General features: G+C 39.6%; 1 protein-coding gene across 4 annotated transcripts in view; it reads right to left on the reverse strand.

Moving 5' to 3' along the window:
- Nucleotides 1–15056, reverse strand: part of LOC131233967 (25S rRNA (cytosine-C(5))-methyltransferase NSUN5) — a 69056-nt gene extending 54000 nt beyond the window's left edge. Inside the window, exons 1-4 of one of the 4 annotated variants that reach the window (XM_058230879.1) lie at nt 14673–15056; nt 12167–12225; nt 11521–11571; nt 4113–4251 (exon numbers count right to left, since the gene is read on the reverse strand). In XM_058230879.1, the coding sequence (XP_058086862.1) occupies nt 4113–4251; nt 11521–11571; nt 12167–12225; nt 14673–14934 (511 nt within the window). In that variant the 5' untranslated portion in view covers nt 14935–15056. The remainder of the gene's footprint in view (nt 1–4112; nt 4252–11520; nt 11572–12166; nt 12226–14672) is intronic. The other 3 variants (XM_058230878.1, XM_058230876.1, XM_058230877.1) reach the window with 3 other exon arrangements.
- Nucleotides 15057–16679: the final 1623 nt, after the last annotated feature.

The raw sequence follows: 16679 nt of genomic DNA on the forward strand, positions 1-16679 counted from the left end.
ACCTTGATGCTGTACATCGGATGCTTAAATACTTGAAATCAGCTCCAAGAAAAGTACATTGTGTTTTGATCATGGTCATCTGGAGATCCAGGCCTACTGTGATCCAGATTGGGAAGGGTCTCTGATGGTCGACGCTCCACTTTAGGTTATTGCATGTTTGTTGGAGGTGATTTGGTTTTGTGAAAGAGCAAGAATCAGTCTATGGCGGCCAGTTTGTTTGCAGAAGTAGAGTATTGCTCTGTGGCACATGCGGCATGTGAAATCATTTGGCTCAGTCTCTCCTCCGGGACCTGCATGTCTCTTTTCTTACTCCACTTCCCTTGTATTGTGACAATTAAGTAGTCATCCATATTGCGTCCAACCCTATTTCCATGAATGAATGAAGCACATAGAGATTGACTGTCAGTTCTTTCATGAGAAGATCTCATTTGGCATTTTATGGTAGCCGATTCATTTGCAGAAGTTGAGTATCGTTCTATGGCACATGCGGCGTGTAAAATTTGGCTTCAATCTCTTCTCAGTGACCTGCATGTCATTTTTCCTACTGTCATTCCCTTGGATTGTAGCGATCAAGTTGCCATCCATATTACACCCAACCTTGTTTTTCATGAATGGATGAAGCACATAGAGATTGACTGTCAATCATGTTCGTGAGAAGATTTCGTCTAGCCTTCTATATACTCCACATGTCACTACAAATGATTAGCTGGCTGATATTCTCACCAAAGGCATTCATCCTTCTAATCTTCAATCATTCTTGAGCAAAGCTGAGCATGATTGACATCTTTGCTCTAGCTTGAGAGGGGGGGGGTTAGAGAGAGTGTGTGTTTGTGTGTGTGTGTGTGTGTGTTTTGGGTCATAGGTCTTGTGCTTAGGTGCTTTATATTGGGGGTGTGTATTTACTTTCAGTGCTCCCTTTGTGCACCATTCTTTTATGTTATTTAGGGTTTAATAAAAGACAATTAGGGTGTGGGAGAAGATTCATTATCTACAACTCTTTTGAAAGCCTTTCTCTTCACTCCTCCCCCATGGGAAGACTAACACCACAGGTTGAGTCAGTGCCACATGGCTGCAGATGAACCCATTCCGCATGGGTGACATGTAGCATGCATCTCTATGTCATTGACATTGCCGCTATCTCCCCATGCTGCAGCCTTGAAGGATGAGCGTATCTTTCCTTGGCCAACAATGTGCCTGAGATCTATAGTTATCAGTGATCTATGGAACCCTAGTGGGGTATTCCTCTCCCCTTCTTCCTAGCATCTTATCTAGTATGATCTCCCTTATACTATCAGTGGGATGGATAGATTCAAATCAAGGGACCCATCAATGATAACCCTAACTCCTCCCTTCTCCAAATCTTCTTTACTGATGATATAAGGGGCTACTCCCAAAACAGTTCCAACTCAAGACCCCTGGGCTTGAAGATCTCTACATCCAAAGCATAAAGGGGAACCACCACAAGTTTAGCCAAGTTGATGTTCAATCCATGATCGTAGTCATTTCACCACTTCCAAAATTGACATTGGATCTTCGAGTTTTCTAGGACCTCATCATATTTCAGCTTGGCCCTTTTTCCGATGGAAGGAGAAATAAGGTGGTACTCTGGTTCTTTACCCCAACTGGTGAGATTGTTCCCCTCTTTCAGTATCCTATATTTGAATCGTCTCCAGAGAGGATTTGAAGTTGACTAACCCAGTAAAGCAAGAGTTAAGAAGAAATCTGTTTATTAAACATTATCCCTAACTGTCATCTCAAGGCTACCTAGATCGCTGGTTGCTTTGGTATGTGGAATGGAAACGAGTATGCGATGCACTACTTCCTCTGATAAGTGGTACGCTAGGGTTACAATCACGTGCATCACTCCAATATATACATTGTGTATGCAATATAGTTTTATATATGAACTTGTATTGCGATTTATACATGAAATTATGAATGTTATTATTACAAACCCCACATGCTTTCTGTTATATTATAACTAAATAAATAAAATTATAAATCTCTACATTAGAAATATAAATTTGCATTAACTAGTTAATAACAAGAATATAGAGCCATAATTTCAGGTTGCTAAAAATAGCGATCTGGATCACAAATGAACTGTTAAAGTCCCTTGATATATTTTGATATGCCATCCTCTAACAGCTCAAGCTTTTAGAGCAACTGGTTATTTGACATGGTATCAGACGGAAGGTCAACATTGTGAGCATCCCTTCACTTGGGTGTGAGTGGTAAGCGTCCCTCCACCCTTGCCCAATATGTTCCCATGTGGAGTTCCACCCCGCACGTGTGGGGGGGCGTTAAAGTCCCTTGATATACATTGATATGCCATCCTCTTAACAGCTCGAGCTTTTAGAGCAACTGGTTATTTGACATGAACCATAATTCAGATGCTTAATGTGGAACAGAAAACGTGGGGGTTTCGTGTTTTAAATGACATTGGTCCATCAAGGGTTTCTTCCGGGCCTTTGAGCACACCTAATTGACCAATCCCAATGCAAGCAACTCTAAATGAAGAGGACAAACCAAATCAATGATTGCCGCTCCACTGCATGAGTTTTCAAGTACGGTTTAGTAGTAGGTTTGTTCTTCTCCTTCCAAACATCTTCTCTTCCCCAATCCTCCCTCGACTCCTTCAGTATTTCACAAGGTTCTCCAAGATTGTTGCCCCCCTTCAAAAATAAAGAAAGACAGAAAGAAAGAAAGGGAAAAAAAAAAACAACACAAATCTCTCATTAAGCACCCCGATCTCCTTCGATCCCTCATGTACCAGAAACAACATGTCTTCATCTTCTCTACATGGGAGACTTAACTTTTCAAAGACAAATGCAAGCTCATCCACCCCTCTTAACCAGGCTCAAATCCAGCTACAAAGACGATAAATTGGGACCATTTCCGGTCTCAATCTTTCTCGCTGATTGACAGCATCTTGAAACCACCATCAACCATTCACACCGTCAAAGAAAGGAGCAATTACCAACAAATTTTCTCATATTCATCAGCATGATGATTAAACTTTAGGGTCAAAAATCAATGTAAGGATGTCTTCAAGGTTAATGGAATGCTCGAATTACTGTTCAGGTTGTCTGAGACAACCGGAACTTCAACTCTCTCCTGACCCATTCATGATGGACTTCAGTGAGCCAATTTTTCTATTTAATAAGCTTTGGGCATAGATGAAAGAGTAACTTCCATGTAAATGAGTTCGTAAAGGTGCCTCCTCGCACATGAGTTCATCTAGAACAGGATATAGGGGAAGGTTGGAAAGTTCAAGTAAAGTGCATCAAAGATGGTATGGGAAAACGGTTCAAGAACCTAGCAAAGATTCACAAAGCTATCAAACCTTTTGAAATTAGGTCCATGGAAGTGTCAGCTGTCGACATATAATACTGAAACCCTTGATACATGATCTGACCTAACAAAGTATAGATATGATCATGAATATGCCATGACAGAAGCAGAAACATAGCCAAACTCTCAGCACATGGATTCTTGATCAGGAGGAGCAACACCATGTAAATGAATCCAGCTTCCAAGGGTCATAATGATTCTAGTGAGAACAAGATCAGCAACAGGCAACGCCTGATGACAACATTAATGGATAACACTGTAAATAGGAATAGCAGGTACAGTACACCAGGACCTTACAATCGCAGCCATCAACGGACAAATGCTGTGCTTTGAGATAGATAACACTGAAATACACGCGAGGCACTACGATATGCCTGGGAAGGGGAAAAATTCCACCTGAATATTTCTGCAGGCAAAAGCAGTTCCACCAAAATAACAGGCCTTTTACTGGTTTCAGAGGATATCAGAGCAGGAAACTATGACAGCTAACGATCGCAGTTCAACAATACGGATTGCATCTACCAATTATTTCTAGAACACGTGTACCGTAAGTATTTTATGGGAATCAAAAAGCCCAAAAGAAGAAACAGATTAATATCAACCCAATCATTGTGTGAAAGCATGCAGACCGCTGAGTTCTCCTAATGTATCTTGTGTTCCAACGTGATATCTCAAACATCCAGCATGATGTGTCTACAAAGAGTGTCCTACATATTGACAAAAATAAGAAGTTGAAGATAAATCATTTGCAAACAGACCAGGAGTCCGATTGTATAGGGTCAGCAAGTCTTGAACATTTTTCACTTTTTGTCTCACACAAAGCCGAGCTAGAGCTGTTTGTAGAGCATTTTTCTGAAGCAGGAGGAATTTTTCTGCAGCTCCCGCAAATAAAATTGCCTATTTGAAACAATTTAGCTCCAAGGGTCAGTAAAAGTACTCACAGAAGATGACTAAAATCAACTACAACATTAAGAGTGGAAGGCACTAAAAAAGAGTGAAATAGAAAAAATTGCATCATTCCAGGATGATAACTACCATATAATATTAAATAAGTAAAGATGCATGGTACTGACCCAAGTTGCTGGGATAAGGCTTAGATGATGAAGATGATGAAGTAAAGATGCATGGTGGATGAAGTGGAGATCTGCCCTTGGGATGGGAAGTCTGAATGAGGAGTTTCCAATAGAATTAGAGCTGGACGGATGAAGTGGAGATGCATCTCTAGCATGCTGTGTGACCAACACATGCCTATAAAACTTGAGGGAATTTTTATAAGACAATTATTCAACCAGCTATGCAATATGGGGCAGAGGTTTGGGCAGATAAGCAGCATGAGCAGAGATCACGTGCTACAAAGACAAGGAGATTGAGATGGATGTGTGGGAAGACTAGGAAGGATAGAATTAAGAATGCAGTCATCTGAAGTGGCCTAGGAGTAGTCCTAATAAGAATAAAATGACAGGGCAAATTGAGATGATTCAGCCATGAGTACATTAACAGTTACAAGTTACAACTGGACCTCCATTTTAGAGTGATGGGAGAAACTTCTTGATAAGGACATCAGAGGACCTACTCAGGTGTACCAGAGATAGAGGCGACCACCTATATCAGCGCAGCTCTTTTTGTGGATGGGAGACAAGTTCCAAATGAGGCCCGCTGGGCTACTTTGAAAACCTCACATGCATTGGACGTGTTTCAGGAAAACCCCACTTAGGGATGATGCATGTGGGTTGCTTAGGAGATTTTGTCGATCAGGCCATCGGGCCACCAGATCTAGGCCCCTTACACCCTGATCTTGTTTTATTTATGTTTTATGTTATTTTAAGGGTTTATTTGACGGTAAGTGTTTTAGTTTTGCTTATTTTGGATAATGGGCCATGTCACTTAAGTGAGTGGCATGTTTGTAATTTTTTTAAGTTTTAACATAAAAGCCGGGGAAAAAAAGAGTCTTCCTTCTTTTGAAAAGGTATTCTTCCTTTTCCTTCAAAGGTTGTGGAAAAACCCTCCCTTCCAATCAAATTGTGGAGGGATAGAAGCTTGCTTGGTGGTGGATTCCTCCAAAGTATCTTTCTTCCTCTTTCTCCCCTCCAACAAGGTACACCATTTCTTCACTTTTCTTCTCATTCCCTTACAACTCATCTAAACCCATCAAAACCCAACCCAATCCATCTCCTTTATCTTTCCCCCTACCTATCCACACGTGAACACGCACGCAAGCATGCACGTGCGTCTGTACAGGTTGCCATGTGTGGGGCCCTTGGTACTTTTTCTTCCTTGAGCCCCCTCCAAACCCTACCTATAACAAAGCCCTAATCCCTAGATCCCTAATTTCGAAAATCCCCAAACCTCAATCTCTAAACCCCTAACGAAAATCTGATTTTTTTTATAAATAAACCTATTCCCCAAATCTGATTTTTTTTATAAATAAACCTATTCCCCAAATCTAATTTTATTCATGCCATTGTTTTCTCACATAGATGTTGCACTACCCACGCTAGATTGTCCCTACTTCCAAGTGGGCTACTCTCGTAATACTTTATATCTTCATACACCGCGTATGTGATAACCTAGGCCCTTTGCGTTGCTAATCTAAATTTTCTGAATTTATTATGTAGATGTATTTGATTTTATATGTTGAATGTTGAAATCGTTGCATATTTGATCTCACATCTTACATTGTAACATCCCGGATTTTTTTGCCAACTTGGAAATAGATGTCCTTGAACAATGGATCGATCATAACACCTTATTAACTTCTTAGAACTCAATCTCAAAGCGTCAAATCCCTTTTTAACCCATTTCCTTCAAAATCTCACCATTCACCACCTTATGTTTCAAATATTTCTAAGTACTATTATATTAGACATGAATCCTAAAGTTTAGGTGATGAAGAACGATACTTAAACTAAAATTTACTATAAATAGTAATTAAATAAATAAAATGGGTTTTTGACCCTCAACCTTTCGAAATCTCATGAAATACATAGGTTATTTGGATAGATCAGCTTCTCCTACCCTAAAATCATATATTGCACGTTAAACAACTCATTCTGGCTTGCAAAGGGGATCCGAAAACACATCAAACGGACTCGGGGGGCAAACGATGCAAATCGGGGGGACCCGAGGTGGGCCCCGCATGTTTCCGACACCCCCGGGGGGGGGGGGACCTCGCCCCACTGGCGACCCCTTGCCGGAAGGTCCAGAGACCGGCGAGGACCTCGCCGGTTCCGCAAGGCCTCGCCGGCCAGTGGGTTGGGTGGCCCGTTTTCTGCCCCATTTTCTGCACTTTTCATCCAACTTCAAAAAGTCATATCTCCCCCGTTATAACTCCGATTTAAGTTATTTAAAAGCCAGATTGAAGCTTGATAAGTCTAGTTTCATATAAAAATAAGTGAAAAATATAATAAAATAGTTAAGATAGTTAAATATAGGTCGTTGGGGCAACTCTCTGAAAATCATTAGTTTGGACAGCTGCTGCTTCTGGAATTTTTAGAATTTTTCTACAACACAAAATATAATGAAATTTGGTAGGGATGAAGTGGACTTGATGATGAACTATTATAAAAATAATTAAAATAATATACTAACTAAAAGTGCCAGAAAGGGACGTAGAACTGCCCTAGGACCTTATTCTATCGTAATTAGGGCACGATTTAGTTAAGTGTTAAACTGAACAATCAATAGAATTAGCTCGAACCACTTTAAATATGAAATGCAAGACTCAAAATGTATAGAATCGTTAACGCTACATTATCTTGAAACTTAGGATCCATCTCAAAACCCAGTTGCTCTCGGGAGCACCTTGAAACTTCGTATCGGACCTGGACCGCACGTCGAAAGTCCGGTTACTGCGAAACCATACGGTTAGGACCGCCTCACTGGACTTGACATCCACCTCAAAAATCAAGTCCTAATGATACCCAGAAATGCACAACTTGAGTCCGGAGCGAAGTGTGTGAGAAATGCGAATATCTTTAGAAAACGAACTGAAACTTAAGTGAATTGAGTCGGTTCACTTGCAGGCCAAATCTGAGGATTCTGACCATCAGAATCTGACCCAACTACACCCTCGGATCAGGAAAAATTTTCAACACATGTCAGTACACCTGTGGCCCTGATCGAGTACCGGTGACCGTTGAACTGAAACTGGTCCGCCACGGTCGATCTGTAAATCCGATCGGACCGAAAACTTAGCTTGACCTAGATCCAATGTCAGGGAGCTTAAGTCCGACCGCACGTAGAAAAGGGGCCTCCAGAAGTGCTCCGTTGGACTGAAATAGCCATTATTTGGCTATAACCTAAGTATACCATGGCCCTGGGGCCATTGACATCGATTCTGGGCTTATAAATAGCCCTTAAACCCCCTCACTCCCAATCCATACGAATTTCTTAGAAACCCTAGGTGAGAGAGAAAGAAAAGGAGAGAAAAGAGGAAGGAAGGAGGAGAGATTCTTGGGGATTGTTGTTGGGATCTTTTCCCACAACTCCACACGCCGTTTCGCTTCTCTACTACGCTACTCAACTTGTTTCGGTTCCGATTTGGGTAAGAAATCCTAACCCTAATCTCGTTTTAGAAATCCAAATAGAGATATCGACGAAATAGCTAATCTATTTCGTGATTCAGGTAGCCGTAGTGCCATAGACAAAGACGTAGTATTCAAACTGAGCTCGGTACGGGTTTACCGGCTAAAGGTGTGGATTATAAATGTTTAGGTTATGGTTTTCAAGGCTTTCAACGTCAGTTAATGATTTATGACTGACTTGATTGCTATCACATGCTTAAATACGACATTTCCCGCGCTTTACACATATATATATGAATTATGTTGAATATAGTATATTCCATGTGTTTGTTGATATGATTGAATGAATATGGAATTTGGATCTGTGCTTGCCATGATTATTAACCATGAATATATGCTCGTTATGTACGTGGCAACTCCTTTGTAAAAGGGCTTACCAGGATATATATTATAACTAGTCTCATACATGTATGTTAAAGTGTGTAGTCTATGTGTTTGTTGAAAAGTCTGAATGGACATAGAATTATGATTTGTATCAGCCATGTCTATGGAATGCAAATACATGAATTGTTATGTGCGTGACAACTCCTTGTTGCGAGGATTTGTCCACATATAGTATAATCAACATATGTTGTGTATGTTGATATGTGTAGTATAAGTGTGTGACACGCTAACTGTATGTGAAGTAGTTAGATGAATTGTACTTAATAGGGTTGTTGGGATAGGATTCCCAACTACCGTAGTTTATATGCATAATCCTTCAAGTTGTTGTAATCTAAATAGCGTGGTTTGTGTAGAATACGTATATGTAGAATGGCATGTTATATGTGTTTCATTATACATTCAAATGCTTTTCATGTTTGCATTGATTATTAAATGTTGTATGATTGCCATGTGTACATATTTCTCATATCCGAATGTGTTTGGAACTATAGTATAGTCCAGGCAATCGGTAACAGGCCCTGTTTTGGTGGCTAAGGTTGTTTCGCCACGCAGGACGTGTTCGATGAGTCCGAGTCGTACTTCGGTTGTCGACAGTGGTTAGGCCACACGGAGTGCTTGTGCACTTCATATCGATCAATTCGAGGTGCGCTCGTACCAGTCGAGCTCGTCAACTAACCCGATTTACCCGATGTATGTTCACCATGTATGGACGCTACTGCTTGAATCTAAGGTACCAAACTCACCAGTGGAAAAACCCTTTTAACCTTGGTACCTCGATCCGCTGAGACTCATGAGCCGGGCATGGTGGTATGGGACACCATGGTCAAGCTGTCGACCTACGCTGGAGTAACGAGCCTCCCCGTAGTGACCAGTGAGCAAACCAAACTCATGAGCCAAATACGGTGGTATGGGACACTGTATTCGAGCTATCGGCCTACACTGATAAGGTGACGAGCCCTTTGTAGTGACCTCGAGCATACTCTAAGACCGCGTAGAGGCAACGAGCCTTTACGTAGCAACCAGAGTATATATTAGGCCTGCACTGATAAGGTGACGAGCCCTTTATAGTGACCTAGAACTGCAACATCGTATGAGATTTGCTAGGACTGACGACCCTAGAATGGATCATTGTTTGGAAATTAATATAAGGGAGGTACCTTAGCTTCTCAATCCTGCTGTATGAAAAGGACTAATAAGAACTTGGTAATCACACTCATGCACCACATTACGTTTGTGTTTGGCATAACAGGTCAAGAACTGAGGAAGTGTTGCATGCGCGATCATGAGATGAAGTCGCTGAGCGAGCGCAAGCAAGGGCATACATCATTATTTTATATCATTCTTGCATTAATCACAGTACTTAGGAATGTTTGCTTGTATTGCGTTATCATTACTGCTTGACTGAATTGATAACATGTTAACCTTTGCATTATTGTTCCACTTAGTTGATCACTCACTCCCACGTTACGGGATGGTGTTATACACACCAACCAGACCCTGTTGTAGGTTCAGATGATGGCGTAGCCTGCGAGGCGGAGCCGGACTTTGAGGATGACGAGGAGGCATTCTCATACATGCAGTATTCAAGCGGGTTCTCGTAGACCGTTCTGAATCGTCAGGGCTTCAGGGTTTATGCTTGTAGAGGTCTACCACTCTTTTGACATTTTGTATTTTGAATCAGTACTTGTGACTATTTAACCTGGTAATATGTTCATACTTTGGGGACTTACAATGGTATATATATGGTCTCCCCTTATCACAGTCTTCTGCTTGCGAAAATTCAACAGTCCCTGGAGTATGATTCGCTGATTTAGCTTAATCCCATTCATGTTTTATGCACTAACATGGACAACATCAAATCATCATTATATTTGTTGCATAAGTGATGCGTTGGAACTCGGAAGTTAGGTACCTGCTCGACCCCCGATTTTCAAGGCGTTACATACATCCTACATTAGTTTCACTCATCCTACATCTCTTCTTCATTAACGAGAGCAAGAAACTACTGGATGAGTGGTTTCCGATCCAGAAGTCAGAGTAGAGGAAGATCATAGAGGCGTTTGGGAGCTCGAGACCAAACGTACAACGAAAAGTGATCTCAGAGACAGAAGGCGAGGAAGAACAGTGGAGGAAAATATCTTTTTTTCTTGAAGGTCCCCATGGAAAGGGCACGGTCATTGCAGAGCGAAGGAAGGATGGTGAAGGAAGGTGGAAAATGGCCAACGATTCTCATGTTGATTTAAGAGGATGATGACCTTTTTAATATTGGGTATGCAATAACAACCACAGGAAAGAAGGATGAAGTTTCGAGCACTTGGAATGCTATAACCAAGCTTTACCAATCAGTTGAACCACAAGACAACTTGATCACTTGTTGTAGCACTGAAAGTGAGACTGGCAAATTCAGAAACGAGAATGAACATGGTTTTTGTTTATGAAGCATTTGATCATGCATTGGAATACAAAAAAGAAAGATCAAACGAGAAGGAATGAAGCATCATCAAGAATTGATGGGAAAATAAATTTATCTCCCATTCAATTCAGCATGTATTTAACTATTTACACCATGTTACTCGTGGCTTTAAATTGATAAATGCATCCATCATCCTATATATGTTGTACATTAGTTGTTACCTATAGGATATTTATCAACCCAAAGAGGGGTCTAAAAGATTGAAAGATTAAAGCATTGTATTAATAGAGATAGGCATCATTACGTTTATACATGTAGTTTTGGAATGGCATGTATTAATTTATACTTGGAACTATTTTTGAATTTCATATGCATATACTTGCTTGTTATATGTTATCAAAGTGGTACAATGTTGACCTCCAACCATCCATTTTAATGTCAATATTTGTTCCTTTGACGAAATAGTTGTTTTTTTTTTTTTTTTTAAAGGATAAAAGAATATCATATTGCAAAATATTTACCAAGGCAACAAGAAATGATGGCCCATGTTCAATTTAGCAAGTTGTGTATGCTTAATCTACATTAACTAGCATGAAGAAAGTGAAAAAAGGAAGATAAGGATGAAGATAAATGAAAATGTTTTTGCTCCCACTATCGCTGACGATATTAAAATCAAAACATGAGAAATAAAAGATGTTGGAAATCGCATGACTTTTTTTTCCTTTTTTTTTTTTGGGATCAGCAAATTGCATGACAAGTTTATGCTAAAATACGTTAAGAGATCACCTGCCCAAAGAGGACATCATACATAACAATGTACATCAATTCCTCTTGCCTCTGCAAGAAGGAAGAAAAGGATAACTACCAAAAAGATGATAAATTGATCAACCAAAAGTCTTAATATGCTTACGTAGGTAAGGGTACCAACAGGTCAGGCTAGCCCGTCAAGCCTCTCGACCTGGCATGTCATGGATAGGACTCAGGCCAGATTCCTAAGCCTGTCCTGGGTCAGGTCAAAAACTTTGGACCTGACTAGTAACTGGGTCAACCTCATTGGTCCATTGGTCATGTCTGGTGATGGCCCATGATAACAATAATGTCAATGTCGATTAGTTTTATACATTCCATTTGTATTTATGTAGAAATTGCTAACAGGCTGGGCTCAGATTTGACAAGCTTTTAATTGATCGGGCTTGGGTCTAAAGGGCTTGCCCTGTTTCAGATTTGGATCGTGCTCAAGTTCAGGCTCACCATGACCCAGCCCAACCCCTGGCCTGTTGACACCCTATGCATAGGTAGCATTCATCTAAAATACGAAATTTGGTCAACACATATAAATGACTTTCAAAAAATAGTTAATAGAATATAGGTGTTAAAAAACATCAACATCAAAAGTACCAGTTGAGGCACATCAAAGAAGTTCACTTTATACCTTCCACTTGCCATTCAATATATTAGTAGCCGCTAGAATGTCCTTAATAAGTGGGAGATCTAGAATATAGGAAAGCCAGAGTTAAATGTCAGACTTTCAAAACCATAATTTGGGAAAAGAGCAAGACTCCCTAATCGATCCAAATGCATAAACACATCTATTAGTGTTAACAAAACCAAACTCTACAATTCATCAGCCTTATCTAGGACAACACAATGTTCCTGGCATCACCAATAGTATTGGTATTGCAAGTTGGCCATATGGATACTGTGTAATACAAAAAATATATTGCATTGATAAATATTATCAATAACATTGACATTATATGGCAATACACAAAATATCACAACATATTGACCATGTTCCTTCACTATAAATGCAGAGTGCTCATGACAAATCAATAGTATCGTCAATATTGAATCATTCATGCAATGTGGGTGTTTGTGGGGGGGGGGGGGGGCTGCACATCTTCATGGAATGCTTTTTGCAACTGTTCCCACTTGTTTACATTGTTGAAGAGGGAGGGCCTCTAGGCGGAACTATGTGCAGTCAAACATCAATTTAATAGGGCCAAGGTGTGTGACGGGAGATTCTAACATGGTGTATTGACCGAAAGAAATCCTAGGACTGCTAACCTCTCCTCAAGGATGATTCACTTTTCAAGGTTCATGGTGAGGAGAACCAATTAACAGTAGTGAGTTGTGAGCAAACTCTTGTGAACATAGCAGAATGAAGAGTGACACAGATGAGCATGGAGCATTTATCTTGGTTGATCTATCTGCACAGCAAAATGCAGTATGGTAACTTGCAAGAGATTTGAGTCATCTGACCCTCAGCTTTTGACATCTTGAACTATACTTGCATATTCGACGACCCCCACAAAGACTAAGTGGCCAGTGTACATATAGCAAACGCAATAAATTAATTCGCAGCCATGAATGCATAGCTAAACTACCATGATCTAACCAATCCGTTGTATATCATGGTAGGCCAATTGCAGCTATTTAAGTGTGTAAACGCACAAATGCAAGAGCGTTGCGAAATTGCATGCAAGAAAAATATAAAAATGTATCAATTGATGTGGATAATATGAAACTATTGTACATGAATAATGATTGTGCTGATAAGAAGTCAAGCTTTCACAACTGTCCCAAAAATAAAATAAAATAGTTCAAGCTTTCATCAATACCCTATGTCCAAAGATGTCAAAATAGAGAAAATACAGAATGTCCAACTGAAGAAAATGGCAGATTTAGCTCATTGAGCAGCCATAAAGGTGGAGCCCACTTTGCATGGTCCAGATTGATCATCTGGTCATGCCCATTGTAAATCATCCATTGCCCCAGAAACCTCCCATTCTAAAAGATCCTAGCTATATGATCATGGATTATTTTTCCCATTTAATGTGAACCAATGAATAAACTGGCCATTTGCAAGCCTCCAGTCTTTTCTACCAGAAATTCAATGTGTAATCTCAGCATTCAATGTGTGTTCCTTAATAATCTCATTTTTCAATTCTTCAACAATTTCATTTTACCAAGTTCAACATTAGCCAGATTCTAAGATCATTTGATGCCAGATTCTAAGATCATTTGATGGAGAATAAACCATCTATTCAATCAAATCAGTTGCTCAACCCAACACTAGTACAAGTGAGGCTACTGATTTAGTGATCCAAACCATTCATAATGTGGAAAAAAACCATGGATGGGTGGTACCCGAAAATCAACAACACCATGCATTAGAGAGAACCTTTTGGTGATCCAAACTGTTCATAAGGTGTAATCCATAATGCCATTCCAAATAAATAATTAACATGCCAGAAACCATCATGGATGGAAGATACCCCAAGAATCTACCACAATGGATGATCCTAACTGTCCTGCAAAAATTCCCCATTAAAGACAGACCATTACTGGCTATAATTGCCCATTTGGAAGCACCAATCGGATAGCTACAATCGACTTGTCGAGGAAACAATCAAGGCATTCAACATCCAAGGACTGCCTCATCAGATAAACAGCTTGGACTACTTAAAAAACGGGACCCACCAGTACCATTTCCAAGAAGAACAAGAACAATGTTGCATCATACAATACCTCCACCACCTCATAATAATTATAATTACAATAAAAAATAAGCTGATCCAATGCCTCAAGAGGCACCAAAGATAATATGCATCTGCAACATTTGTCATAGACACAGTACAAGTGGATGAGATCTGGACTGCCCATCTCTCAGAATCCACTACCGATTGACGACTAACCGAAAATTGCTGTGATAGGACAATCCTAACCGTTCAATCAATGAACTTTTTTACTTAGTGAAACTGAGCCACTCATTTTCATATCTGCGAGTACAAATCAATTAAACGGTTAGGATTGCGCGCTCAGTATGAACCTCTTAGGTTTTACGACCCGTCCGCTACTGAACATACGGTCCGTATGTCATCAAATGCAGCGGTTTTATTCTGAGAAGCCGAGTAGGGTGAGAAGGGGGTTCATACACTTGAGGGTTTGGCAGACAAGAGCGAAAGTGGCCTTCTTGTTCCTGATGGATGGGCTGTATACGAGCGATTTGATGGAACCGATGGCCTTGCGCCTGGCGTCACCCTGGAGAACGGTCCGCAACACCTTCGCTGCCTCTCTACGCGCGAAGTATGATGAACGATCCAGATTGCTCATTCGCCTGCTGCTATTGCTGCTTTCGGCCTTTCTGGCTATAGCTGGTGCTGCTGCAGTGGGCCTCTCCCGGTTCGTACGCAACATGGCGCACTGTTGCGAGCTCGCGTCGCACTCGTTTTTTTTTTTTTTGGAGGGAGAAAGGGGAAGAGTGTTGAAGTAATGCAGATGAGTTAAAACAAGATTGATGAATTTATACGGGACAATATGCCCTCACTCTGTATTTTCATTCCTGCGAACCCCTGTTTTTAAGAGGGTCTTGATCATCTGTTGCGGCAAAACATGTCTGTTTGTTTGATTTTAATTGGTCCACGTCGTTATTATTCTTATTGATGTCAGTAATATAGTCTTGATAAAGAAGGAAAAAAGAGAAATACAGCTATTATTAAAAGAACAAATATGTATTAAAAAAAATCCATACCCCCTTCTAAAACCTATTCATTTTTCCCTTTTTTAAACCAACCCCTCTAATCCCATTTTGCTATAAACATTGGATCCGGAATATAAAAGTTTCTCATACATCTTCTCTCCTAACTTATTTCATATCATTTTTCTCATTTTCTCTTCTTACACATTTTCTCTCAATTTTTTTACTTTTTTAAGTTTTCACCTCTTCTTTTTACATTACTCCGCAAGGTATGAGCATCATCCAAAATATTCATGTTTGTGAGTTCAGCTTCAAGTGGACTGTGATTTTTTCCCCATTTTATGATTTATTTAATGATTTGCATTGTTTTACTGTTAAATGGTTTCAAGTAAACCTTATCGCTCAATCTTAAAAGTCACTCACAAACTAAAATGTAACCAAATTAAAATCTACACCAACCAATTCATATTCTCATATGGAACCACAATAACTCCCTTATCATTCTCAATTTTAACCTCAAGCGTAATACCATCACTATACGTTGAAATCCACGCACATCATTAAATGTTACCAAATTATACTCACAACCAACACATCACGATTTCAAAAGTTAACCCCATCACACACTCCATCATTCCCTACTATTCAAGCTTTTAACAGTTTCCAAAAACACAAACAATCTCCTCCATACTATTCAAGCTTTTCACAGTTTACAATTGAGTGCATTTGAAAGAATGATTAATTATCTTCATTAGTCAACTTTGATATCTATATGCATTTTTGTTATTTGAGAAGTAATTAATATCTTTTTGTTATTTTGTTTTGCAAGTTGTAAGCAGAGACGAATGAGGGCTGGATTGGGGGATTTTTATTTTTCTATTCTTTTATGTATTTGAAACCATTATGAACATTGTTGTAAATATTAACTATTTTTTTATTGTAATGCAATACAATTTTTTAAATATTCATTTTTAATTGTTTGGGGTAACATTATTAGGTTTCAAATATTAAAAAAATAAAATAAAGCGGCAATAAAACATAAAACACCAAATGGATTAACCAAAAACTTTTTTACCGGCGGCCAGCACCTATAACGACATTTTCTATGACATATACTAGCTAGGGCTGAAAGTCGGGCGGGTTGGGTCGGGTTGGTGATTAACCCTATCCCAATCCAAGGTTCTTATACCTCAACCCTAACCCAACCCAACCCAACCTCAGGTTGGGAATTCTCAACCCAAGCCCAATCCAAGCAGTCATGGTCGGGTTGATCGAGTTGGTTCGGCAGATACATGCTAATATTTTCACTATTACATTAGTCTATTATATTTCTATACACGTCTTATTTTTTGTACCTTTGATTTTATTAATTATATATGTAATTATTTATCATAAAGAACTTCATTTTTTTTCTAAATAAACAAGCTAAGATATGGGTCAACCACTCATTTAAAAGTTGTGTTGT

The sequence above is a fragment of the Magnolia sinica genome, chromosome 18 (genome assembly GCF_029962835.1).
Source record: "Magnolia sinica isolate HGM2019 chromosome 18, MsV1, whole genome shotgun sequence".
In the NCBI taxonomy this organism is placed as follows: Eukaryota; Viridiplantae; Streptophyta; class Magnoliopsida; order Magnoliales; family Magnoliaceae; genus Magnolia; species Magnolia sinica.